Source organism: Bactrocera dorsalis, chromosome 3 (genome assembly GCF_023373825.1).
Source record: "Bactrocera dorsalis isolate Fly_Bdor chromosome 3, ASM2337382v1, whole genome shotgun sequence".
Taxonomy (NCBI): Eukaryota; Metazoa; Arthropoda; class Insecta; order Diptera; family Tephritidae; genus Bactrocera; species Bactrocera dorsalis.
Window position 1 is genome coordinate 61,073,077 of NC_064305.1, and position 27,975 is coordinate 61,101,051.

At 35.6% G+C, this 27,975-nt stretch overlaps 2 protein-coding genes across 3 annotated transcripts in view; both read right to left on the reverse strand.

The window, feature by feature from the left end:
* LOC105222418 (ras-specific guanine nucleotide-releasing factor RalGPS1) overlaps nucleotides 1-7,885 on the reverse strand; it is a 51,701-nt gene extending 43,816 nt beyond the window's left edge. Inside the window, exon 1 of one of the 2 annotated variants that reach the window (XM_049453952.1) lies at nucleotides 6,902-7,885. The gene's annotated coding sequence lies outside the window, so the exon portion shown is untranslated. The remainder of the gene's footprint in view (nucleotides 1-6,901) is intronic. The other variant, XM_049453956.1, reaches the window with a different exon arrangement.
* A 5,864-nt stretch (nucleotides 7,886-13,749) lies between these two features.
* Nucleotides 13,750-27,563, reverse strand: LOC105222416 (uncharacterized). The gene is made up of 4 exons (XM_011199742.4): nucleotides 26,314-27,563; nucleotides 15,147-16,218; nucleotides 14,809-15,076; nucleotides 13,750-14,704 (listed from the first exon to the last, which is right to left on the reverse strand). Exons 1-4 carry the CDS (start codon nucleotides 26,399-26,401, stop codon nucleotides 14,429-14,431), a joined length of 1,704 nt encoding a protein of 567 aa, XP_011198044.2. The 5' UTR covers nucleotides 26,402-27,563; the 3' UTR covers nucleotides 13,750-14,428.
* Nucleotides 27,564-27,975: the final 412 nt, after the last annotated feature.

Genomic DNA, 27,975 nt, shown 5'->3' on the forward strand with positions numbered 1-27,975 from the left:
TGGGCTATTGAACCCATCGTTAAAATTTTTTTAATTTCAAAATAGACTCCTTCTGCGTCGATGCAGCACTGCTACCGCGTTTTCCAAGCACTGAAGGCGTCACGGAAAGCGTTCTTCGAAATAGCCTTTAGAGTCGAGGTGCATGCTGTTTTGATCCCCTCTGCGGTCTGAAAATACTTGCCTTTCATAAACCTTATCAGCAAGGGAACAAAAAAGTCTGAGGCAGCCACATCTGTGCTGTAGGGCGGCTGCGCCCTTACTGTTCCAACTTCCAATCGGCTGCGATGTATTGTCGAACCCGACTGACTCTTCGCTTAAGCCTCTTGAGGACTTCCACGTAAAACTTGGCGCTGACGGTTTGTCCAGGAGGAACAAATTTACGGTGGATGATGCCTTTGATGTCAAAAAAGACAATGAGCATCGTTTTCACTTTAGATTTGCTCAGTGACCTTTTCCCGGTCCTCCAAAAAGACTTGGTGACAACAAAACACACCACTTCTTGCTAAAGCACCATCTGTGTAACCCTTCTTGATCATATCAAACGTCCCTGTCGCAGATTTACCGACTTTTACACAGAATTTAATCGCGTTTCTCTGCTCTAACAAACACCCTGTATAGCTACTTTTCACAAAAGGAAGTCAAAGTTTACTGACATTGGGTAAAAAAATACGCGGATATTGTAATTAAATTCAGTTGCGGATGTTGAAAAAAGCTTACGGTGATTCAGTTTTATCAAAAACACAAGCCTACGAGTGATTAAAAGCCTTTAAAGACGGTCGAGAAATCGTTCAAGGCATGCCTCGTTCTGGACGACTTTCGACTCAAAAAGGGAGGGCAGACGGTCAATAAAGAGTTCTATTTGGCCGTATGGAAGCGAACTGTGGAAGAACAACCAATGGATTTTACATGATGATAATGCACCATCGCATTGAGCCACGATTGTGACCGAATTTAAAGCCAAAAGCGCAATGAATACCACCGTATTCAACAGATTTGGACAAATTTTTGTCCAATGAAGAGGTGATCGCCGAAATTGAGGCCTATTTTGAATCAAAGGACAAATCCTGCTACAAAAATGGTTTCCCAAAGTTAGAGAGTCGCTATAATCAGTTTATTACCCTTGAAAGGAACTATGTTAAATAAAAAAAAGAAACAAATTTTAGAAAAAAAAGTGAGTCAATCGTAGTCCGGGGACTTTTCGATTGATCTGTTAGTTCAGAGCTTTCGGTACTTGAAAAGTGCAACTACAATTTTCGGTTATACATATACATGCATAGTTATTGTAGAGGTAAAATGGCCCCTTTTTGTAATGTAACGGCAGGAAAATACGCTACAGTTTCGACGGTGTCGGACCATAGGGACAAAGCGACTCGGGTGTTATACATATATGGTGGTATTTACCTATACAGGTTCTACCAGAACCAGAATTCGCAGGGTTTTTATGCGGTCAAGGGCTCTCCTGTTAAGTTTGGATCGCAATTTTTGGTCAAGTGGGCTGATCAAAAGGAGTACATTAAAGATTTCTAAAATGAGAATTTCGGTAAGACGAACTGTACCACCGATTTACGATACTGAGAATTCGAAAATTTTGATCGAGAAATAACTTACATATCGTATGTATGTTACTTTTCTTCATTTACATTTTACTTTCGAAACACCCTATACTTAGTGAAACACTTGTGTCTTCATAGTAACTTTTCCGTTCTTTTGTTTTGATTTCCACTCGCTGCCGTGACTCTGCCGTCAGCGAGCACATTAAGTAGCGCGTACTTACGCATAGTATTCACAAACACACACACACACACAAAGCAGCGCCTGCAGCTGCACTGGGCCAACTAGTCATTTGTTGACCGAGCAACAAATTGACGCGAAAGCGTATTTTTTTTTGCAAACACAACAAAAACTGATTGCAGTGGAAAAGGCTGAAAGGAAAATGTGAAATGATGTGGGGGCAAAGGAAGTGCTGAAGTACACACTCGCTTATAAAAAGTATGTCGATGAAATTAAGTGAAAAGCGTTAATTGTTCAACGGCATGTGCGCACACGTCAAAGTGTCGACCACTAAAAAGCATCTAGGTTCTACACAAATGAGTGGCTGGCGGCCGGCAAAATAACGAGCGCTTACTAACTGGAACATTTAGTACGGTGCGGTGCGAAGTAGAGCTGGATATGTGTGTGAAGGGCAGCATGGCAGTTAAGGCACATTGTGGCAGCTGCAAAGTGTTGCAAAGTGCAAATGCGTGGAAAAAGGTCTCATATCAAAACAAATATATGCATGTATGTTCAAATGCTTGTAATGCTCTGAAGTGACAGAAGCTTCCAGCGGCATGATTTTGACCCACATTGTAGTGGTAACGTCGATGCGCCGTCATTAAGTGGGTCACAAAGCGAATATTCTCTGGGTAGCAAAACAAAGTAAATAAAAAAAATTAAATGCAAAATGAAAATGTCAAAACAACAAAACATTAGTTTAGAAACACTTTCGCGAACATGTCACTTCGCTTTTGCATTTTGTCGTTCTGTTTATTTTTCTGTAGGTTTGTTCTTTTGCTGTGTTAGAGTAATTGTAGGTACATATTTAGTTCTAAATGCAATTTTATTACATATTTTTGCAAATGGATGGTATTTGGCAGGATGCAGAGGAATTTTATCTCAATATAATATTGGAAAATGACTTCATACTAAAAATCATTCTCAGTCAAGGATGGCTTCACTCAGTATTATTTGAAACGCATCAAATATGGACACTGAATGCTCAGAGACCTAATACTGTAGGAATCAATCGTACACAATTTTTGTTTCGTCGATAACGTTTCGGTAATTTTAATGCCAAAGATGCGCAACGCTCTAAAAATTTTCCGAATTTTCGATGGAAATCGTTGAGTTCGACCGACATTTAAGCACTCTTTGTATTGCCCAGGATATAAACAGTACACAAAATACGCTATAGTATCATTTAAATGTGGCTGGATATAAAAAGAAGCTCAATGTATTTATGCCACACTAGTTAACACAAAAAAGAAAGCTTCTGGACCGAATTTCCTTCGGGAATCGTTGCTGAATCGCAACAAAATCAATCCACTTTTGAAGCGTATCGTTACTGGTGATTAAAAGTGTGTCACTCCCGACAATTTTGATCGAAAACGGTCGATCTCTTAATCTGGAGAACATTTTCTATCCGCTCATACCCATATTATGCCCGAATGAGGGGATTCTATACCAAAGCCAAGCCTCTCTTACTAGAACGTATTCCACAAAACGATGTATGGAATTTTTTCTGCTGATACAACGAAAGCACGGTCTACTTATGTATCTCGGTAAAGCTTCTGTCTTATTACTACCCATTTTGGGAAAACGACTATGAAAACAATTTAATCATTTGTATCATTATTGCTCTTAACGACACTTAATGAAAACGCCTCGGCACCTAGTCTAAACAAAAGATATTAAATTTTGTTCGAGTCTGATTTTCTAAGCACATGCGACCTATTATTACATGAAGCAAGCAGTACTTTTTATCCTTGAAAATTACTTAAGGTGCTTGGAGTAGCATAAAAAATTTAAAACAGCTGCTGCGAGAAATATGTAACACTGAGAGCATATATGAGAGAGGAGAAAAATAAAAATCAGCACAATAAAACAGTTAAAAGTAACCCTACAACACAAAAACACCAACTTCAGCCATGGTATGGTTAAGTCTACGAACACATCAATGTCGATAAAACAGTAAACACAAGCAAAAAGTAGCGGAAGTGGCAGCGGAGATTGCAGCAGCTGTCAAGTGTGTATATAGAAAATATTTAAATATCGTCCGGCCTACAAGCGTTTCAGATAGCTAACGTTAACAAAAACTCTGGAAAGCAAAGCAAAAATACCAACAGCTTATTGCAGCAGAAATGACAGATGCACCTGTGATATGGAGAACAGCTGTGAAACTCACCAAATTGCAGCTGTTTTTCTCCATGCGATAACTCATTATGCTCAAGGGTAAGTAAATCGCAAAAAAACATTGCAAATATCTACAGTTTATATTAATATAATAACTTATACATTAATCAGTACTAAAAAGGCAAAAACAAAATTTACTGGAAAATAATCGAAAAATGTGTTCCCCTATAATTAAAATGTCATTGACTTTTGGTTGTTGATAAGGTTATTAAAATAAATGAGATTAACAGCATATGGGAAACAAAAAGTGCAAATACAGCACACCTTGAGAAAAAATAGCGTCATTGGGCGCACTATTAGTACCCTAGACGTTACTTCGCATAATTTGCATCTGGCTACAGCCAAAATAAAAAAATCTAAAGCAAACTCTGGTTTTGCAAGTGATTGCAAATATTTTTTAAAAGTATTTTATTAAAATGGAATTGTTAAGTAACGATCTAAAAAACGCAAAGTTCGTAAGCAAATTGTTGCACTTGATCATTCAAATGTTCAGTGCAGACATTGATAAGAAATTCATCCATCTGCATATACGCGAACTAAACACTTAGTTTTTAAGTTATCTATCCGAAATTTTGCACACCTCATTTTCTTACTAAGTAGCTGTCCATTTGTTGGAACCGATATTGGACCACTATAGCACATAGCTACTATACAAACTGTCTGATCAAGATAAAGTTCTTGATGGAAACTTTTTTCTGAAGGGTATCACAGCTCGGTTCAACGAAAATTAAGGTTTTAACTTATTTTGTATAGTAACAATATGAATTTTTTCAAGCAAATGCATTTTCAATGGTGGTTTTACTAAAAAAAATAATAATTTGTATAATCTGGCCATTGAGAACTTTAACCGTAAGTAAACATCTGTAATAAATATTTAAAGGAACAGGCGCTAAGGCTATTCCAAATGCTTTTCACTCCAACAAAGCTCTAAAAATTCGTGATCATTTCCTGAATACACACAATAAATATTTATACATACACTTTTCATTGAAGTAGGTATTTAGTTTAAAATATTTTTAGTAATTTTACGATTTGCACACAGCGCAGTAGTTAGACGATTAGTCAGTATTCCATCCAAAATAAATACTCGACATTGTCGCTGTTTATAACAGAATAAAGTTAAAAATGTTGATGAAGAACTAAAATTAATGATTATTTATTTTCTTTAATCCTTTGTAATGGAATGCAAATGTAAATTTTATTTCTGTTGATAAACAAAATTAAAACAGATGTATTATTAGTGTTAGGTGGGTGGTGTGGGCTATTTAGCAAATATTTTCCATTTGTTTGAGAATGTGTACATACTACATACATTCGTCCAATATACACGTACGTAGATAGGATGTCATTATTTAGGTTTCTATTAATTGCAAAAGAATCTGGATAAATGTACATGTAAACTTTTGGAGACCAGAAGAAACGCCTACAAATATTCGCCCTCCCCCACATGAAATTTAAAAAAAAAAATAACTAACTAAAGCTCGATTATATGAATATACAATTTTAGTGCATTATTTACCCATAGGAAACTTTTACATGAAACATAGTTTTTTTGCCACCGACACTTGTATAGGAATATCTTTGCTATACAAAAAAGGATTTGGTATCTTTCATCATTTCCATACATACTATGTACCAGAGATAAAGAGATCCCCAACTCTCCTGTCACTGGAAATGTGAGAGCCGCTCACCTACCGAACTTTGACAGTTGACTGGATTGGGTAGGTGTTGACGTTTGGCAATTGGAATGACTGGAACGGCCAGATTGAAACTATACCAAAAATATATGTGAACGGAGGAATTTGTTACCGCCGTTCAAAATCGCTAATAAAAATTTAAAACAATGAAAATCAAAGAAAATGCGAAATTTAAATATATATCATGAAACGTTTTGTAATTTGATGCATAATAGAATTAATTTTCATTACAATTGATTAAAAACATTTATTAACTGAGAACTAACAGGCTTAATTCACCTTATTAAGTATTGAAAGATCGAAAGTCAGTTGTTTTAATATACCATAAAATCATAAAAAAGGAATTAAGTAGTTTCGCCATATATTAAAAGTCCAATATATAATAATTTGCAATCGTAATAAATGTTGGGTATTTTAATTTAAAATGCCCAAAAATTTTTATTTTGTTCGATCTGGCCATAATGGTTATAAAAAATGTTATACAAAAAAGGATTTGGTATCTTTCATCATTTCCATACATACTATGTACTTTATTTACGTAAAAATATATTTTTAATGCAAAAGTACAAACATATAACACATACATATGTATGTATGTACTTATACCGGCGCTGAGATTAAATTTATGTACATACATATGTATGTTCATACATATACGTCACAGACAACCATAGCAACAAACCATATTCTACAGCAGAAGGCACATACTTCTTCGCATTCTTTAAATAAAAGCCACGAGCCGTACAATAACTCGACAACAACAGCAACGATATGCGAAATTCTTTATGTAGATATGAATGAAGTATTTTTAGATATGTAGGTAAATATCAGCCGGTTGTGAGCACTTTAAAACATGTTAATTTCAGTAGCACAAGTTAGATTAGATTCTTATATGTAATCATAATCACTTAGAACAATGTCTACCAAGTGGTCGCAAGAACATTTTGAGCTACATATATGAATATGAACCAAGCAAGCATGGTAATGAATAAAAACTTATTTTATTTACATATATAAATTGTAACTTTTTCAAATAACTCAACTCAAATAATTATAAAAGAAAAATATGCCCAGCCAGCGAATATTCTTCTTATTTTCAATGACAAAATCGGCTCATGGGAAACTCTCTGCTAACAATACACTTGTGCCCAACTTGAGGTCAGCTAGAAAAAAGTATATACATGACAAGGCGTAGCCAAGGCGAAATACTAATTTGCATGCAATTTGTAAAATACTTTCCTGTATATGGTACATACCTCTTCCTGGCGAGCTTCCACTTTTGTATGAATATCTACTTGATTTTGCGGCTGGCGTCTGACAAATTCACAGCCAACCAACTGGGCGTTCACACCCCTTTTTATTATAATTTAATTTTAATTATTATTATATATTTTGTATGTATAGTGGCATTTCAAAGCGACATCGCCAACAGTGCCAACGCCGTCATAAGTGAGTACCACACAGTCCCCGTATGCAATTTGTCACTAATTTTATCGTTATTGCTATTTTCTTGCTTAGCCAGACTTTCTATTTGCCACAGAAAATATTCAGAATATCTATCACAAGATTTCTTTCAACAATTATGCAGCGTTTCTTGCTTGCCTCACAATATCAACACATTTCCAAATTTGTATGTATTTATGTATTTATACACACGCGATATATGCACAATTTTTGAAATTTTCACTTTTACGACCATTGAAAACACATCAAATTTGATTAGTATTTTTTTTTTATTAAGAATTTTTGTTAATAAATTGTGTATCTTTATTTTACAATTTATTTATTTCGTTTGTATATATTTATAAAACACTTCACTTACTTCAATTTTTATAAATGTATAAAAATGTTTGGAAATCGACTGAAGTGAAAAATCAAAGCGTGAAAAACGATGCACAAAGGTAAAGCAACTACAACGGCGTCAACGGGAAAACTCAAATGTCCGCTTATTTCTTAACCAATTGGCTTTGCAATGTCTGATTTTTTCCACTTGCACTATACAATTGAAAATGCTGCAAGCGAAAATCGTATGGAAAACCAACGGCTGCAAACCAAAGGCGGTGAAGCAGCGGCAAAAATATAAAATAATAATAAAGGGAAACAGCAATGACAGAAAAAGCGAACGGGCAAAGAAAGAAAAGAACAATAAGCAGCATTGCCAGCAGCAAAATATATGATATGTGAACAAAACTTACTCTACAATTTGAAGCAGCGCTGTCGTTTGAAATTTTTCAAAGTAACTGTTCCCAATTGAACTGTTTAATGTGTTGCATGAATTTTAATATTATGCAAACGCTTATACCGCTTTGTTGTTATTAATTATAATCTATGAGAGCTTCTTACGAGCTTTAACGATCTACGCAAGCTTTTTATTGCTTTATTTATTAAGTACCTCACCAGAAATATCTGGCAAGGACGAAACCTCCGTAGACAAATTATAACTACCTGATTTCCGCTGCCGTTCTGGTCATCATGTTTATCTTGCTTGTCTTATATTATATATTTGAATTTATATATTGTACACATTTTGCATGTGAAAAACGTTGTTGCAACATATCAATATTTTGCAACTAGGAATACTTTTTACATTCCGTTTCCACGAAGGCGAATGGAAATATGGAAAGTAACTGTCAAGCCGCCAGCCATATTGTATGTCAATCGGCCATCTTTAATAAATTTTAAATTGCGAAAGGTTAGTTTTTAACTAAATTTAATTTTGATACTACTAGGCTATAGCGCAATAAACAATTTACATAAATAATCTGTAGTTGTTTTGAAATATCTGTAAAGGTATATTAAAGATTGATAAAAACAAGTGCTTAGGAGAATTGCTATTGGACTTGCTCTATAGAAAATTTGAATTTTAATGGAAGCTGCGTTGTGCTTACACACAAGTTTACATATGTATATACTCACTTAGATATATGTGCATGCATTTGTCGTTACATTCATTTATGGTGGCAGAGGCAAAAACTACTGAGCATTCTTTTAACTGCGGCACCGAACAACTTACCATTTTCATTACACACAGTTAAGTAAAACTTTTATTTGGTTAGTTAAGTTTAGTTTATTTGTATATATTTATGTATAACTTGCATTATGTAAGTACAATTAATTATGTATATATAATTTATCATCATTATACCATTTTTATCATTTCTTATATGACTTCAACTCATCATCCGCTTTCCGCGACAATTGTTTTTCCAGTTTATTGTGTTTCAACTTCAGTTAATAGTTATCGATACATACAAAGTATCAATAATCGACGTTCATTTGCAATATTGCAGGAATGTAAAAATATGAAATTATTATTGTTTTTACGTGTGAAGTGAGTGGAAAAATGTTTAAGTAAAGTAAAGATTTGTAGCAAGTATTGTAGTAATTTTCCTTTTTGTTTGGTGTTAGCTGTCATTATGTAAAGCTGTTAATAATATATTATCGATTTGCTAGATTTTATTTATATTTTCTGTTCAACCACATCCTGCAGGTCTTGTTACCTACATATTTATGTATGTATGTATTTGTAACGCACACTATTTCTAACAAATATGCAACATTGTGAAACGGCTTTTTGTCATTATCTATTTATTTACAAAATGCAATTTACTCCCCTGTACGTTCATAATGCAGACATTCATTATTGATATATATTTCATTTATGTTTTATGTATTGTATAATTATTTCGCTTCATATTAAATTTTTTTAAATACCTTTTCAGAATTCACAGTTACTCAATCAATTATTGATATCGCTTAGTCCTTTATAATTGTTTTATTTGTTTTCTCTTAGTAGCGTTTCTTTATTGGCAAGAGTTGATAAAAGTGGAAATTTGCAATTGAGTGTTTGTTGTGAGTTGTAAATATTTTGTGTAATTTGTATACGTATATGTATGTATATTTTAAATATAATCAACTGATAATTTTTGCATTTTCTTTAAAATTTGCATGTTAGTTTTAAAATCAATTTTTGTTAAATTTAATTGTAAATCTTAATTGTTGTACACCACCGCCACTTTTGTTGGTATATTTGGAGTTGTTTTTTCTTCATGTGTATGTGTGTTTTTATATACATATGTATGTATGTATATGCAAATGCTAGTGTGTGTGCGATTGTGTACAGGTGTAGGGGAATTCAGTCATTCGTAGTTTGGTTTGTTTTAGTTTACTGAAATAATTTCATTACATACGTACAGTTCTTGTATTTTTTGTGTGTATGTATTTAATTACTTATTCAAAATAATTGAAAATGGGCTTTAATTGTTCAGTTTTTGCAATATATACATATATATGTTTGTGTTTTACCATATATATATGTATACATATATTTATATATGTTTATGTATGTATATCCTAATGTTGCATATTTTTTTGTTCACATATGCATGTACATATGTATATATGTACATTGACGTTGACGCCTTAATATTTTACTATTTACATACAAACAGTGTACTTAATATGAGAAAAAACCCAAATAATAATTTTATTCATAGAAAAGGGAGCAAAATATTTGCACATTAACGCTAGTGTTGATATACACAAATACATATACATATATAATAAAATCATGTAAACACAAGTGTTTAGCTGATTAATTTACATTATTACACATATTGCTATATTTATACATATCTACTTATGTGTTTACAATTTATTTTCTTTTTGAAATTATAATTTTTAATATACAACTGTTATGTTATATGTATATGTATAAATTGACACAGATATATGTATGTAAATTTCTTAGTAATTGATCACAAAACGTTTATACAAAAAATTAGTTACACAATTTTGCAACAAAATATGCATATGTATATGTATAACAACGCAAATTCGAAGTTCAAGTAAATATAATGGTTTCAACTTTTTTCTCGTTCTACGAAAAAATCTTAAAAATGCATTTTGACTTCATGCATTTGATTTAATAAATTGTCGAAATAGTTTAAAATATTAATATGATATTGTTTTACAACACATACACATTTAATTAATTTCATTTGATTTGTATAAATATATATGTATATATGTACATATAGTTATTTATATATAAATTAGTATATACTATATGTAATATAATATATATGTGTATATATTATGGGTATTTATTTGTTCTTGCAGACATTCAATTCTTGAGGCCATTACTTGTTTAGCTGCTAAACTTAATTCGCTCTACGCCAACTTGCTTGCTTGCAATTGCAATATTTTATTGTTATTGTTATTATATAATTTACATTGATAAGTACACACACACATACAATTAAAATGTATATTCAAATATTAGCCAATTGTAGCCAGAAAATGAGCAACATTTTGCCATTTAAGTTACACAATCGATACAAATGTCTCATCTCAATGCTAAGCATAGGTTTAAAATCATTATCGATTGCATGCAACTCTTTTCAAAACTTTTGAAGCTCACTAAAGCTGCTTTTGTAGGGCCGGCCATATTTCTATATATGTATATATATCATTTTTATTTTGTTTTAATTTTTTTTTTTAATTTAGGAATGTAATAAATTTAATGATATTATGAAAATATATATGTATGTATATTGTGTTTTTTTTTTTTATGTGTGGCGTATTTTTCTTTTAATTTATTTACATAATGCTCAGCATGCTTATTTTGCGTGCTCTTTTATACAATAATTAAGGGTTTTTTGCAATAATTATTATTTTGTCTTTTGTTCCATTAGTTTTTTTACACACTGTTATCGCGGTTGCAATATTTGCACTAATAAATGAAAGCGCTTAAAAAATGTATTTTTAAATAAGTGACATTACCAGCAACGCACAATTTTAGACTTAACTGATTCAATTATTAAATTGAAGATTCAAGGATGTATAGAAAATATTTATTTAATTGAAATACCTGAAACGCAGCTGCAAGCAGCTAATTGACACCAATTTTGTAAACACGTTTAAGAAAGTTCAATATTATTTTACAAAATATGGAAAAAATATTTGAAGATAAAAAATTAAGTTGCTAAATCAAACCAAATATGGCGTTTGCAGCAAATATGCACTTAAGCGCCTAAAAATATGCAATACATCTTTAAACTTAAAAAAATTTAAATTTTTACTGATTTTCATAGTATATTTTAGGCGCTTTAAACAAAAGGCATATTTACAACAATAAACTTACTAAACGCCTAAAAATGTGCAACACATTTGAATATTCTCAGAAAAGTTGAATTTTACCGTTTTTCATAGTTTATGTTAGGCGTCTTTTAGACAAAAAGCATATACGAGTGAAAATAGCACGATATTTCCATAATATTTAAAAAAATTAGTATAAAATAACAAGAGTTCAATTGCCCAGCTTTCAAATTGTATAGCTGCACACAAATATTCAGACATATTTGTTTTACCAGGCTGCCAAGCGTTAAATATGTAGAGTAATGCGCATGTGTTTAAGTGTTTATGCATAATTACAGTTACATTAATTTACATACATACATAAAGTTTGTTTTTTTTCGAATAAGAATTGAATGTCTTTATTATTTTAGGCTCGGATGAAGTTAGCTGTTTCTGTACTGTATAGGCAAGTGTGTTTTGTGTGATTTTTTAGAAAAAAGTGTGTATGTATGTATGTATGAATATGTGTTTAAATATGTTCTAATAAGTTTGCTAGTTAAGTTATGCATGCGTATGCTTCTATATACACAGTATCAATAGTGTGTGTTTGTTTGCATGTACATATATGTATGTTGATGCGTATGAGCATGTTTATATGTGTTTGTATATGTAAAAAATACGAAAAGTTGCTTATAAAATTACGCACGCTCTCTGGCACAGACAACTAAATTTTAAAAATTATTTATTACATAAATGCGCTTCTTAAGTTTTTTTGTTGTAATTGTTTTAGCTTATTCTTAGTTTTAGTCACAGTGCTGAGAAAGGCTTTCTTTATCTCGCTGCCTGTTGACCGGAAAATGTTTGTTTGTATATGCATCAACGCTCGGTTGTTAGTAATTGAGTTAGGTTCATATGTATGTATGTATGTTTGTTTGTAGTAGTTAGAAAAAATTATAGCTAATCTATAAGTAGGGAAGAATTTGAAAAATGTTTTTTGGTTTCATAAATTTCAGTTAGTTTAAAGTGTTATATTATCTATATTTTTGTTTTAGTTAGTTAAATGTTAGAGATTGTTTTCAATTTTTTTCACTTTTGGCAAGGAATTTAATTCCTCACATCATTTATGTACGCACAACATGTTTGTGACATTCGTGCCCTAAACGCGCCGCTGATAGTTTCACAAACTTAACAAATGGCTGAGTTTGACTTACACCACTTATTGTATTATATAATCTTTTGTATATTTCTGTTTGCTCTTTTGGATTTAACATTTTTGGAGATTTTCAGGTTAGGACTGATGGCGCAGTTTTGCCGTTAATGAAATTGCAGTTAACATTTTGAACACAAAAATATATAAAAAAAAATATTTTTTCTGAGTTAAAAATATCTTATATTTTTTTATTTGTAATATTTGTAATAAAGAAATATGTTTTTTTTTATTTTTTTTTAATATCTTTTATTTAAATATATTTTTATTAATTTTTTCTGAGTTAAAAAAATAATAAAATAATAAGAAATTTTTAACTCAGAAAAAATTAATAAAAATATATTTAAACAAAAAATATTAAAAAAAATATTAAAAAAAAAATAAAAAAAAACATACATATTTCTTTGTTACAAATATTTTTTCTGAGTTAAAAATATCTTATTAAATAAAAAAGTATGTTTTTTATGTCTAGAAAATATTTTAAGTTGCAAAAAAAATATTTTTAGTTAAAAAAATATTAAGATATTTTTGACTCATAAAAAAGATTTGTAATAAAGAAGTATGTTTTTTATGTTTAGAAAATATTTTAAGTTTCCAAAAAAATATTTTAAGTTAAAGAAATAATAAAAATAATAAATAATGTTTACTCATTTACTTTCCAACTTTAGAAAATTTTAAAAATATTAAAAAAAATAAATATTTATAAAATAAATAAAAATATGTTCTATGTATATATTTATATTACTTTATTTCATATTTATAAAAATTTTATTTTTTTTTTTAAATTATTATTTTTTGTTCTTCTTGAATGCGTCTTACTTGAATACATACTTTTCTAAAAGTATTTTTAATTAAGAAAATAATAAGATTAACTAATACGGTTCTTTTTTTAATATTCAAGTTATTTTTACCATTATCTTAAGCTTAAAATATTTGTTTTAACTCAGAAAAAATCGTTTTAATAACTATTATTTTGGCAAACCTTCAACATTCATCATTCCAAAAGTATTGACAAGCTCTGCCGTTTCCTTCCTTCAATCATCATTAACACCAAAACTGCGCTTTATTAGAACCTCTCCTTTATATAAAGTGTATATACAATATTACAACAACAGCAAGTGGACCTCGTCAACAAAGTCCACTCACCGTTGCAGCTCAAACACCTATTATGTTGCACATATAGTATTTTGAATAACCTGTTTATTTTATTGTGTTAATTGGCCTTGTGAAAGAGAGTGGTTTCCAGTTGAACGCTTCGAGAAGTGTGCATAAACCAACAAATTAATTGAAGTAATACTTTGCGCCACCATTTCTTGCATCTTATGGCACCACTCGTGTTACCACACATTTCCCTGTTTCTCCACTTCCGCCCGTTGTTTGCTCGCTTAAGTAAATCACTCGCGAATTCACTTGCGTGAAACACTTTTCTATTTGACAACACAAACACCAGGCACCGCTACTGCGCCAAGCTCCACCGTTCCGTTTGCACTTAGTTGGTTTACTTCTTGCTCTTCTTGCGCTTGCTATTCTCCTCGGAAGACGTGGACTCTGCTGAGGTAGCTTTGGGATTGGGTGCAGCACCAACAATAACCTTGTAAGTGGGCTTCTTGCCGAGCTGTTGTGTGGGTGGTTGTTGTGGTGTGGCATGTGTCAGGTTATTGGTGATGATGGGTGTGGAAGTGGTGGTCGTGGTTGTGGTGGTGATGTTGGTCGATGGCGTAACTGGGGTTTCATCTATAAACAATGGGTTCTTCACCTCCATCTCTCCCATTGGCTGTGTGTTTGAAAAGAAAAAACAAAAAAAACAAACAAATATTTTACTCCACACTTCTTCTACATACTAATTTTCTAAACGCAATTTGATTTGTGAGCACTCACCGGTGCGAGTCCGGGACATTCGTAGACAGTGTAATCGCCCTCCTCATTCTCCTCATCGTCGCTCTCCACATCGGACATGCCGCAACTACCCTCTGCCGCCTGGCGGTTCTCCATTGCGATTATCTGTTGCTTCTGGTGCTGGTAGTGGTACATTTGTGCGCTTTGTGCCAATTTGCGATCACCGGACGGTGAGATGTCCTTGTTGGGTCCGGTCACACCGTACGCCGGATATTCAACATCCGCTGCGGCTTTCGATTTGCGACGCAAACTGCAATGTAGGCAATACATACAATAAAAAAAAGACTGTCGCGCTCGCAAAATCATTGGGGGTTACTTACGTGTACCAGGCAATGCCGAGCGCTATGAAACCCACAGTCACAGCGGCGCTTACGCCCGCAATCAAAGCCACCAAATACATGCCCATCTCGCCATCGACGCCCAGATGTTGACGCACCACCAAATTATCGCCGCCGCTAATGCCGTTACCGCCCAGAGCTGCAGCCACATCGTGTGTGTTGGCGATGGACGCCGACTTGCCTTCCTTCTGCAGCTTATCAATGAGCGCACTGATGTGGTGTCGTGCATTACTGTCATCGCTGGCGTCCTGTGCCACTGGGAGCTTCATTGCCGCCACAACGCCGGCGCCCGCGACCGCAGCTGCCGCCGCAGCGTTTTGCGGCTTGATGCGATGGAAGGTGGTGCTGCCACCATCGCTCAGTTTCGCGCTATCAACAGGTGCTGGCGCCAGAACAGGCGTTTTGACGTCAGTGGGCGCGCCCGTCGAGACCTCAGTGTTAGTTGCGTTGGTGGCTGGCGCATTCGCCGCTGCAATAGCCACTGCTTTTTCGCCAATGTTCTGCGACTCGGCTGGTACAAATTCCTGATAGTCATCCAAGGCGCGCGAGTCCAACTCATCGCTGTTGCGCGCACTTTCGATTTCACCGCTATTCTGCTCGAAGAAACGTGGATCGGATGGACCCACGGCGAAGGGTATGCGTTCACGCAAATTCATCTCCATGGGTGTGTCATATTTATAGGTGAAGAAGCCGTTCGGGTCCACGTATTGATTTCGATTGTTATTGTTGTTGTTTCTATACACATTATCTTGATTTTGAGTGACATCGTAGGCATTGTCATCGACTTCCGTCGATTCCATTTCAACCTCACCGCTGTCCTCGTTGCTCTCCTCCGCATTCTCGGCGGCAAGCATTTGTAGGCGTTGATTCAAACGTTCGCGCCGCTCGTCGCGTTGTCGTTGCCGATTCATTTGCATGTGGATGCGCTCCAATTGCTGTTCGAATGTTTGTTGTAGACGCCGCCGCGCATTCTCCTCCATAAGTTGGGCCAAATAATCCGAAGACACATCAAACGGTTGTTGCAGAAATTGGCGTAACGGTTTGCGTCGAAGCCCTACAAGCGTAGAAATGTAGAAAGAAAAATTGCTTGTATTAAATAATCGGTTGGCGGAGGGCAAATGAAATAAAGTAAGAACAAGGAAGTGCTTATGCTAATGGGACGCCGTCATGAGGGTAGCAAACCTTTTTCGCTTTTGTGTTATTAAAATTTTTACTGAGGGAAATTTTTGTATGTATTTATACCATGACATTTACATATTCTCCCCTTTTTGTTTCTCTTTCCTTTATATCTGTAAGTTAATATTCAAAAACTTCCTGTGTTTTTGGATATTTTAGATATTCAAAAATTAGAATTGGACAGTATTCAATTTAATATGGGGAGACGCAAGAATGGCTCGACTCACACAACCTCCAGCTCGCTTCGGTAATAAGTATGCAGACGACTACGGATATTCTTAGGAAACAAAAAGCAGTAGACTACCTAGGCAGAACACTGGACTCCAGACTAACGTTCTGGGTACAAATCCAGCACGCCGCAAAAAAGGCAGCGAAATACACCTCGCAACTTGGCAGACTAATGGCCAACACAGGGGGCCCCAGGCAAGGAAAGAGAAAGCTCTTAATGTCGACGACAATCAGCGTCCTCTTATACCGAGCTGAGATCTGGAGAGATGTGCTTAAAAAGAAGGTAGTGACAAGAGTGCACCATACCAGTGCCAAGTGATACAGTATTAGTTTTAAGCGGTAATGCTCCAACTGACTTTGCGGTATACGAAATGGAAAAATAAAGAAAGACCCAATAACAACAAGACAACGAAGCTGGGAGAATGAGAGTCGTGGCAGATGGTCGGCCAGATTAATAAAATACCTAAACTTATGGACAAGCCGCAAGTTCGGAGAAGTCGACTTTTACACAACTCAGCTGTTAACTGGTCACGGATACTTCAAAAGGTACCTCCACAGACAGGGAGAAGTCGCAGAGCCGCCATGTCTAGAACACACCGCCGTAGAAGACCTGGTTGGCCCAATAAACGCGTAAAATTTAATCAGCTTCACGCTGGAGAGTGAAGCTAGGAGGCGAATTATCCAGAAATTCGCAGCAATTTTGCTCCGCAGCAAAAAGCGGAACCTAAACGCAGGTGGGCAAATGTAAATCTCTCAATAAAAAAATCGAATGCCATCCTGAAGTAATGCAAATATAGTTCCAGACTGGGTGATGGTTTCTTAGAGGGGCGAATGAACTGCAAATGGCACATACCGTTGCTGTTACGACAGCTCTGATGATGCGGAAGGCATTTTCCACCCCGCACGCCAAAAAATTGCATATACATATCGCTCATTTGCTGCAAGACCGGCATAAATCAAAAAACGTGATTTTTGAGTTAATGCTGCAGAATTGCTCGTTATATCATACTTCATGTTGAGTGAAAAATTCATATGAATACCTCTTATATGCTCCGCTTGAGAAGAGGTGTAAGGTTGGAGTCACCGTGTAAGGTTGTAGTCAGTTGAAAATTTTAAACGCGTTTTCTGGAGAATCGATTTTTTTGACTTATGCCGGTCTTGCAGCAAATGAGCGATATGTAGCTGCTATGCAAATTGAACTGAAAATCATGTCCATTTTATTTGGCTCGATATCTTCATATGGCATAGTTTAGTGTCCAAGACAGCGGTATAATCTACGTAGAAATTGTTCAGATCCGACCACTATATAAATAGTTTTCATCGATTAAAACTAATTTCTTATAAAATCTCTTCGTACTTGTGAGGGGTACTATACCCTCGCTGTAACCGAACTTAAGTTGTTACTTATTTTATATGCAGAAAAAGCAAATTGATCTCGGATTTTTTTATCCTAGTTTACTACTGTCCAACTTGCCTTTGCTCAGCTAATATTGCAAAATATATATTTAAATTGCAGAAACCTCTGGAAAATATATATAAATTAAGAAATCACAAATTTAAAATTTATAAAGAATAATTTCCACAATTTAAGTAAAAAATTAGCTCAATAAATATCTTTCTGTAAGCATAGTTTCAGGCGCGCTGCATGAACATCTGAGAGTGCTACAGATTAAACTGTTAACGGGCAATGGAATATGTGAAATGGATTATCGCCATATTAAATTTAAGTACTCAGAAAAATTCGTATAAAATGTCAGTGATTTGTGTGACTTGGAATGGAAAAAATTTGAAAAGCTTCAGGCCGTTTGATGTTCGCGCATATACACATAAACAAACAACAAACATATGTGGTTTTGCGTTCACATATACATACACACGCTTGGCACAGCAAATTAGTGCCGTTTTGTTGAACACACACACACACACGCATGTATATACAAGCATGTCGGCCGCCTACACATAATGTCTAATAACTGTAAACATTTTAGTTATGCCAACATCAACAAGCGCGTAGGCGTTTTCATGAATTCTCAAATTCTTACATGCATGTATGTATGTGTATGTATGTATGTATTCGTGTGGTAATATATATTTTATAAGATATTAGACGAGCTGATATACGCTTTCAGACAAAGTTTTCTTTCAACGCCCACTTGAAGTTTTATGCAACCTTTTGCTTGAAGATTTTTATAACGAATTACCTTTTGAGGTTACTTCGCATTTCCAAAGAAAAATAATGTAGGTACAGTGTTTGGAAAACGCTTGAATAATAAACAATGAAGCATGCTTAAATTTCAATTCCAGCCGGTTCTGCTAGCAACTGTTTTCAAGCGATTTTAATGCAAGAAAGGCTTTCAGTTAATAATGAAGCCAAACATTATTGCATCTTTTAGGCGCAAAGTGGAAAACAAAAAGTAGAGTAGTAGTTACTTTGAAAATTTGTTCAAGGTCCTTCAAAGAATTATAAATACATTTGTTGCCGTGTAATTATTTTTAAAATATTTAAAAATTTTTTTGGAAATAATTATTTTCTTAGATTTTTAATTGGAGTTGGTCAAATTTGCCGGAGTAATTACAATAATAACTATCAATTTTAACACTGCCACTTTTAATTGAATATAATTGAATAATTACTTGGTAAACAGTTGGCTGGGAAGCGTGTTGCTTTTAAACCTTTGAGAACTTATTACTTTGCTTGGACACATACACGTATAGGTGAGTAGAAAGCATAAGCTGAAAACTTTTCGACCCAATATATTGATGAAAATAGTTCTATGTGAATTCCAAAACATAACAACCACTTTTATTGGGCAACCGACTAACTTAGTTATACCCTGAATATCCAGAAAGAAGTATCGGAGAACCAATAAAAATATATTTTTTATATATATGATCAGACCGCACTTTTCTAACAAAGAATCTGTTCTTTTGTCGAAACCGATATCGGACCACTATAGCAGATAGCTGCGATCAAATAGAACATTCGGAAAACTTTTTAATTCGATGAGTTATCTTCACGAAATTTGGCATGGATTATTCTCCAAGATAGTAGTGCATTTTCCGAAGAAATTATTTAATCGGATTCCTATAGCATATAACTGCCATACAAACTGAACGATTGGAATTAAGTTCCTGTGTAGAATATTTTGTAATTTTCAACCGAAGTTAAAGTTTTCTTTTGTTTTTATTAAATAAAAAGGCCGCCTCTATGCAATAAGTATATGAAGATTAAACTGATTGAACTTATTTTATGCAAATAATTTTCTTTCAGATATATTTTTGTTGATGGATCGACTATTCGGTAGAAGTAGGCATGGTCTTTTCTCTTCTTTAAACTCTTACTAAGGAGTCACGTATGCTAAATTTTGTTTTGAAATTTTTACAAAAGCTTCAGTAGTTCACTCTAAAGCCAATTTTAACTATCTGACCAAATCGAATAGTCGAATAGATTTGTTTATTTGAAGATTATATCTTTCAAATGTTGACTGCGGCTACGTTCAGACCATCTGTTGAGTACAATTTTCGATGACTCATTTGAGTATGTTTTGCTCCAAGGCCTGAAACGAAGCGGAATTGTCCACATAGACTTTAGAATTTGCATATCCCCTCAGGAAAAAGTCTAACGGTATATCACACGATCTTGGCAGCTCATAACGGCCCATAACGTGAATTTGTATGCTCACCGAAGTGTTCTCTCAATAAATCCATTGATTGATGCGGGAGATGTATCTCCGACAACTTTTTTGAAGAAATATGAATCGATGATCCCACCGACCCACAAACCACACCAAACCATTATTTTTGCTGAATGAAATGGCAGCTTTTGAATCTCTTCAGGTTGCTCTTCATCCCAAATTTGGCAGTGCTAAACAAAATTAGGCTTGAAAACGTCGGATCTTCTTGGAAGCTGTATTTTGCATGCTTTCAAGTTAAGATCTAGACGTAAAATGTGTCAAGTCGTTCCATACGTTCATTCGAGTTGCTGCGAATGGTGCAGAATCGACTCTCAATGGTCTTTGAGTACACCATCAGTTATCTACATATTTCTGATATCAGAATATTGACCAAGTGGTATCAATTTAGTTATAAATCCTGACTACAGGAAGCATTTAATTTCCACAGCGCTGTAATAAAATTCTGTAAATAATTGAACCCGTGGCCCCACCCTAAACACGCTCCAATTATTCCAAACTTATTATTATTTTATTTGAATACAAGTATTATGAAAAAACTTACGAAACCAAACGAAATTTCCCACCATATGCTTAATGGAGTTAATTAAAATTCCAAAAAGTTTCACACCACGACCAACCGGAGTAATTAACGTATTTGGGGCATGGAAATTACCGCTGTGTGGCGCATACGGTGTTATTGCTATCAGCATGGAAGTACTGTCAAGTGTAAATAAAAACAACAAGAACAGCAAAAACAAAAATAGAAATAACATAGTTGAAACTTAAGCCAAATGAGCCACTCAAGCGAATACAGTGCAAATATAATTGAAAATAGAAGTGCCCACTAAACGACTAACGCCCCAAGGAGCAACAAGAACACGAACCAACCAGCGCTGCCCGAGAAGTCGCTGAAACCCGCCAACAAAGAGCGTATAATCTAAGTTTAAAAATAACCCGAACTTTATGTATGCAGCGAATAAACCAACACATGCATAAATGCACACCAACTACAACAACCCGCACCACCGCAATCCCACAGGCGCCATAACAAGCTTCGTGGAGCGAACGGTTACTAGCTGAGCTGTGTTGCATTGAGGCGCTGATAGTTTCTAATTTAGTTAGCTACCGAGTGTGAGTATGTGTGTGTGTGTGTTTGTAGATGTGTGGGGGGTAGGGAAGACCGGATTTAAAGGCAAGTGTGCTAGATAAAGAATAACTGCTTCATGCACCCGCTGCGTTAAACGGTTAAGACAAGGCTAACACCCGCAAAGCACCTCGCATTCACACATACACACAAACATGTGTCGGTGTTTGTAAGTGTGTACATAATTACTAGTGCGTTCCACGAATTAAATTCACCCACCCAAGAAGGTCTGAGGCGCCTTCAGCCGAGCAAGGCCCATTGAAGGTGTTTCTAGGTTCGTTGGTTGGTTTGATATAGTTGTTGTTATCTTTGCTTGTTTTTTTTTTGTTTTTGCGGGTTGTTGATTTCGTTACAATTTCTTCCTCTTGTTTTTTTGAGTTGTTTTTTTTTGTTGGTCTCATTAATGCGGTGATTGTGGTGGAGCCCACACCACTCGCCTTCGCTTCTTGACTCACTAATCTTGGTAGTGGTAAGCACTTTGTTGCTGTTGTTGTTGCTTACTTTGGCTTTCACTTCACCGACAACTGTTGTGTTCGGCATGTTCGGCTATTCAGCGCAGCCGATGGTGACAAAGTTCGCTCGCTTGATTGTTGCTTTTTGTTGGGAAATCGGCAAGTTGGCCAAGACAGCGGTATGGCGGCGGCAAGTGTTGGAGTGATGTTGGGAGTGTTGGTGTTGGCTCGCTGCGCGAATGTGTCGCATTTGTGAGGATATTCATTAGTGGAGTGGTGGCGGTAGTTCGGCTCTAGCTTGTGTGTGTTTTTTGTTTGTTTTTATGTGGAGCTGGTATCCGCTTTCGGCAATGACGTCGGCGAGAATAAGATATCTAAGTACATACATATGTACACCGATTATACATACATATCAAATAATCAGATATATTATATGCATATATCTCTAAAATATGGCACTTATGTGCGCGTGCTTGTTTGCTCGCGCGTGTTTGTGAATGTAACTATACTATGTATGCATGCGCGCGTCTGATTTTCCACACTTTAGTATAGAAAAACAAATTTTGTATACCGAAAATTGCAGTCCAGCTGGTAAAATGGGTGTTATTTAGCTGGAAAATATTTAGCATAGAATTTTATTGAGGTTGGCTCGGCGACCTAAGGTTTATTGTGAATTTGGGAAATATTTATAAAAACAAAAAAAAATCCTTGTTCTATATTATATGCAAAAATTATTTTTAATGCTTCTCAAAATGCTATCTTTTCAATTTAAATCACAAAAAAATAAATAATTATTAACTATGACCACTTATATTAGTATTGATTACAATTATGCCTATATTTCTGAAATCGTTAGTTTTACAGATTTAAGTAAACAAAAAATAACGGTACTTCATACTTGTGAGCTTTTTATTGGTTACTAAAGCCAATAAATACATATGCCAGTGGTTTTAAAATTGTTCATAATCGCTCTTCTATAGCGATCTTGAATATAACTTGGCTGGTCATGTGTTCTACGTTTTCGTGTTCTCGTATTCTGAAGTAGGTTTGCAAATAATGCATTTAAAATAATTGAATTTACATTTTAATATTTTTTCCCCCGAAAATTTCAATTAAATATTATTCTCCAATTTTTGAACCCAAATGAAAAATTAAAAATAATTTTTAGTCCTAAATTCAGGGTTAAAAAATTAAATAAAATAGAACTCGCACAGAGTCGTCATATTTCAAATCATCGCTAGATATAATTCGTTTTGTAACGGGTGGTCCAAGTAGAGGCACTTGTTTCAATATCCTTTCTTTTGATAGATCTTCCCAAAGGACATCGCTTCGCTCAATTTTTCTTTCAGCAATGAGGCACATTTCTGGCTCAATGGGTTTATGAACAACCCAAATTGCCGCATTTGGGACAGAGGGTAACCTGAAGAAATTCAAGAGCTGCCATTACATCATAAGCGAAACCCTAAAGCTCATGAAGAGCTGAGCCAGTATACAGTATACAGTAACTTTTCCGTACTTTTTAAGTCTTTCCTCTTGACTCAGCAGATTTTTTTAATAAGATCTGGTTTATGACTGCTTGTTTTCAGATCATTGAGGCTTTGAATGCAACTCTTTGAAGACTGAGTGTTTTGTTGAAATTTGTTGAAAAAGGAGCTTTCGTTTTTCGAAAAAAAAATATTTAATTATTTGTTTACATTAATGTTGTGGCTGTTCAATATTATAGATACTTATGTCATCGCTTTTCCAATCGTCGAAACTTCTTCTTCTTTATTGGTGTAGACACCGCTTACGCGGCTATATAGAGAATGGAGTCGTGTGTAGAAGTTCACACAAGTGAGGAAAGTTCTCTGAGCTCCATTCACTTGGGAATGCCCACAAAAATTTCTTCTACATATGACTCAAGCAGCTCACGACTTCCGGTCTTAGACCAAGTATTCTCTTGGTAGCAATAAAAACAGCCGTTTGAAGGCGATCAATATTGAGAAGGCAAAACATCCTTCCCCAGGGTTGTGCACGCTACGTAGAAAACACTCCCAATGAAAGGAATCGTCGAAACACATCTCAAGCTCGATTTTTAGGATAGTCTTTAGCTTTTTAATGTCATCTATGTTTGTAAAACGACGTTCCTTTAGGATTTGCTTTATTTTCGTAAATAGCAAAACAGTCATATGAAGGCATGTCTGGCGAATATAGAGGCTAGGGCATCGTTAAAGTGTTCTTTTTGGCCAAGAATTCACGAACAAGCAACGAAGTGTGAACTTTTAACAAACGAGAATCGTCAAGCTCATAAAGACACGTCTAACCTTAGCGGCTCCCACAGACAAAGTAAGCAATGAGCAGAGCTGATAATGCCCGATATTTTTAGAAAACACCTCGTAGATTGCATAATTGACTTTAGAGGTGGTACTTTGTCTTTAATTATGTAAAAAACTAAAAACTATTTATACACAAAAGTCTCTCTTTTATTAAACAAATGCTGATATTTCCAAGTCGCCAAAAGCGTAACTTTCATTTTAATTTTCGAAATATTTTCGCATTTCTTAAGCTCTGCATAGGAAATGACAAAAACAGCGCTCCATTGCAACTGCGCCCCACAAATATACACTTCAACTACAAACATATGCCAGCGAGTTGAACAGAACTGCGCAATTTATAGGCGAGTTGTGTATTTTAAAATTACATCAAAAGCTAAGAATTCTATTTTTATGCACATAATTGAGCTGCGGCGACCGAAATATAACCTGCATTGCTGCCCAACCCAACTAATTACACGTAACTCCAACAACAACTGCACGCAAGCAGGTGAATGGGCAAAGAAAGCTTGCGACAGCTGGCAACCCCATACCGAGGAAACCCGTTACAGCACCGCATTGCAATCGGAAATGACAGCGAAGCCACGAAAAAAGGATATCAAGAGCAACAAAAACAATAACAACAGCAAGGAGCGTGCTAAAGTTCAGCGCCAATGTTTGTTTGTCGGATAACGGTGTTACGTATGCATGTAGTAGTTGCGCTGCTGGTAAGGTAAGATCTATATTTGGAATTCCATTCGTAGAAAACTGGTGCTGGAGCAGAGTGGGCAGGCGGCCAGAAAAAGCGGCGCTCGAGGGTGTTGGCCATAAACACGAACGCGTTGCTGACGCGTTTCGGCGCTATATAGTATTAAGTTGCTTATGTATGCGTTTAGGTTTATGTGTATGCGCTATATGTAAGTAGTATGTAAGTATATATGTATGTATGTATGTGTGTTTGTTTTTATATGTATGTATACGCATATATATAGTTAGCTTGTAGTGCGCGTACACGAAACTCAATGAAGTGCTGAGTTTGCTTGCTTTTTTGTTTTTGTTTTTGTAGTACAATAATAACAATTACATGCATTTATATACATACATACATACATACATACATATATTTGTATGTGCAATTGGCTGTGTGCATGTATCCATTAATGATAATTGTTGCTATTGTTTTGTGCGGCCAGCCTGCTGTGCGCCTTCTCCCCCTCACCCTCCTCCTCCTGCAAACTACGGCGCTTCCTATTTATACGCCTAATCCGCATTTCTTAGTTTCCACCAACACCAACTAGGCTTTCTGCGGGATTAGGATTTGGGTAGGCATGTATGTACATATATATTGCGTGAGTGTGTGTGTGTGTGTGCTTTCCGATATCTTTTCGATACGCGAAGTGTTCAATTGATTGTTATTGCGTGTTGAATTCAACACTCCGGCCTAACGAAGTTGCACTAACACATACAAATACATATTAATATGAGAATATACACGTAAATATACATATATACAAACATACATACACATACTTAGACCCATATATACATACACACATCTATAGATATTTATTCACCTCGCCTTAAGCTACTGAATGTGGCATGTTGTCTACTCTATTTGCTTTTGGCTGATTTTCAAGTATACATATATACTTATACAAACATATATACAGTTATACAGTTCTACAGTTTTATGTATGCAAAAGTGTAAAATTGTTTGCGAAATGACATTCGGCACGCAAATGGCATGGAAATGTTTAAAAATAGCCAAAGCCAATCGTGCGAATGGCCAAAGGAGCGCTGTGGCTCCCTGTCTGTGCTGCTCCTTGTCACCATACAAACACACACATTATACAAACACACAATACAGTATAACAATGGCCAATTTCAATTGCTGGTTCTGCTTGGTTGAGCGCTGTCCTCGTGCTTATAAATAACTACTAATTTGAATTCGATTTCTAAATTTAAACATTTCGAATGTCCTTTCTTGCTTTTCGCTTTTCGCTCTTCGCGTTTGCTTTCCCACGCGCGCCTCCTTTTTAGTAAGCGCGCGTGTGTTCAGCAGCGAGTTTTTGTAATAGCGTACATATTATCACTATTGTTATTGTTTTTGTTGTTATAAAAGCCGTTACTGCTACTTGTGTGTGATTGCAGTTGCGTGGTGTGCTATTTTTAGCCGATACGTACCTGGGTAAACGGACATCTCGCAGTGACCCAAAATGTTGAGCAGCACTGCAGCGAGCAGCGTCAGCGCGATTGCACCGCACTTGGCCATTATGAACGTCGTCGCTGGAGCACGGCTGTCGAACGCTGCCACTTGCTTACGCACGCACCTCTCACGAGCTGGGGGTACAGGGGTCACACTTGCACGGCACGCGCTGTGCAAATTCGTAAAGCAGTTCAGCGGCTTCAATGCAATTTTGCGTGTTCGTTGACGAATTGCAATCAAATTTTGGTTTTTTCACTTTTCGCTGCTGCCATATGGTGCGCTTTGTGGCACGCAGCTGCCGGTGCGTGTGTGTGTGTGGGTGCCGTTTGGCGTTTGCCCTTTTAATGCAATGCGCACACCAGCGCGCTTACAGTTATTGTAGTTGGTGTTGTTGTTGCTATTGTTGTGCTGGTGTGCCGCGCGCCCGCTGCACGCTCGTCAAACGTTTGACTATCGATTTTCGTACGCGCGTAGGCAGTTGGCAATCTTCCGTATGTAACTAACAGATTTTCGCTTTTTCTTGCGTTTTTTTGCACTTGCGTCTCACAGGCTGCCACTCAAATTGACTGTACACTTAATTACACTTGCGTTTCGGTGCAAATTTCCATTTGCAAATCGTTAAATTTTCACTTTAATTTACTCTTTTCTATTTTATGTGTAGGCGTTTTTGCTCGGTGTATGTTCAGCTTAGTAGCCTTTGAGTTTCTTTCATTTAAATTTCAAGTTTAATTTTCCGTTTCGTTTTCGTTCGTTTTGGTAGCAACGAAGTGTCCCGTTGTACTGAATTGGCGTTCGCCAACGTCCCACGGTTGGAGCTTGAACGCTATGCCACGTTCGTTTTTTCACAAACGGCGTCGTGGTTGCGTCGTTTGTCGTTCGGCATTCGATTGAAACTTGTAGCTTGCGAGCTGTGACGCAAAATGTTAATGGTGTCGTCGTCGCATATGCTTCACAATGTTTCAACGCCTCCGTAGCGCGGTGGTGAGAGCGTACATTGGGTATGTGTAGTGCGCCAAGCTGCCGCTGTTTTGTTGCTCCTGCTTCATCAGCTCCAGCTCGGGCTCCTGCCGCTGACGGCAACGGATACTAAGTAGCTAAATTGCAGAGAAAAAACAACGAAGCTTTCGGAGACAAAGGATACAGTAGCCGGTTGGTTGGTTGGCTGGCGCGCTGGTGGTTTAATGCAGTAGTGCAAATGTGTTGGCTGAGTGGCGGTACAGTGTCTGGCAGCAGGAAAAATAACAAAGAAACTTTAGCAAAATTTTAATTAAATAAGAAACTTCAGTATATGTAGAAGCTTTGCCATTTCTTCCGTTCGTCAAATTTTAATTTTTATTGGTGTGTACTCTCCTGTACACTATTCTTGTACATACAGATTTTGTAAAATGTAGCATACCTTTAGGAGTTATGAAACTGATTATCTTATTCTTACTTGATTTTTGAACTTAATTGCAAACCAATCGGGTTAAGGGGATATACATAAGTATATGCATATTAGAAAAACATTTTTTTTGTGATTTTTTAAGAGTGATTTCATAAAAAAATAAAAATAATGTGCCTTACAGAATTTAATGTAATTAAAAAATCAGGGTTTTATTTTGAAAAATTAAGGATTTCCTTGATTCCGTAGACGATGTTGT

What these genes read in the sequence shown, in the direction of transcription:
- LOC105222416 (XM_011199742.4), bottom strand. Translation starts at nt 26,401, where the DNA reads ATGGCCAAGTGCGGTGCAATCGCGCTGACGCTGCTCGCTGCAGTGCTG. An exon ending in CGAGATGTCCGTTTACCCAG is followed by an intron (nt 16,219 to 26,313) that starts GTACGTATCGGC and finishes CTACGCTTGTAG; the next exon opens with GGCTTCGACGCAAACCGTTA. An exon ending in CTCGGCATTGCCTGGTACAC is followed by an intron (nt 15,077 to 15,146) that starts GTAAGTAACCCC and finishes CCTACATTGCAG; the next exon opens with TTTGCGTCGCAAATCGAAAG.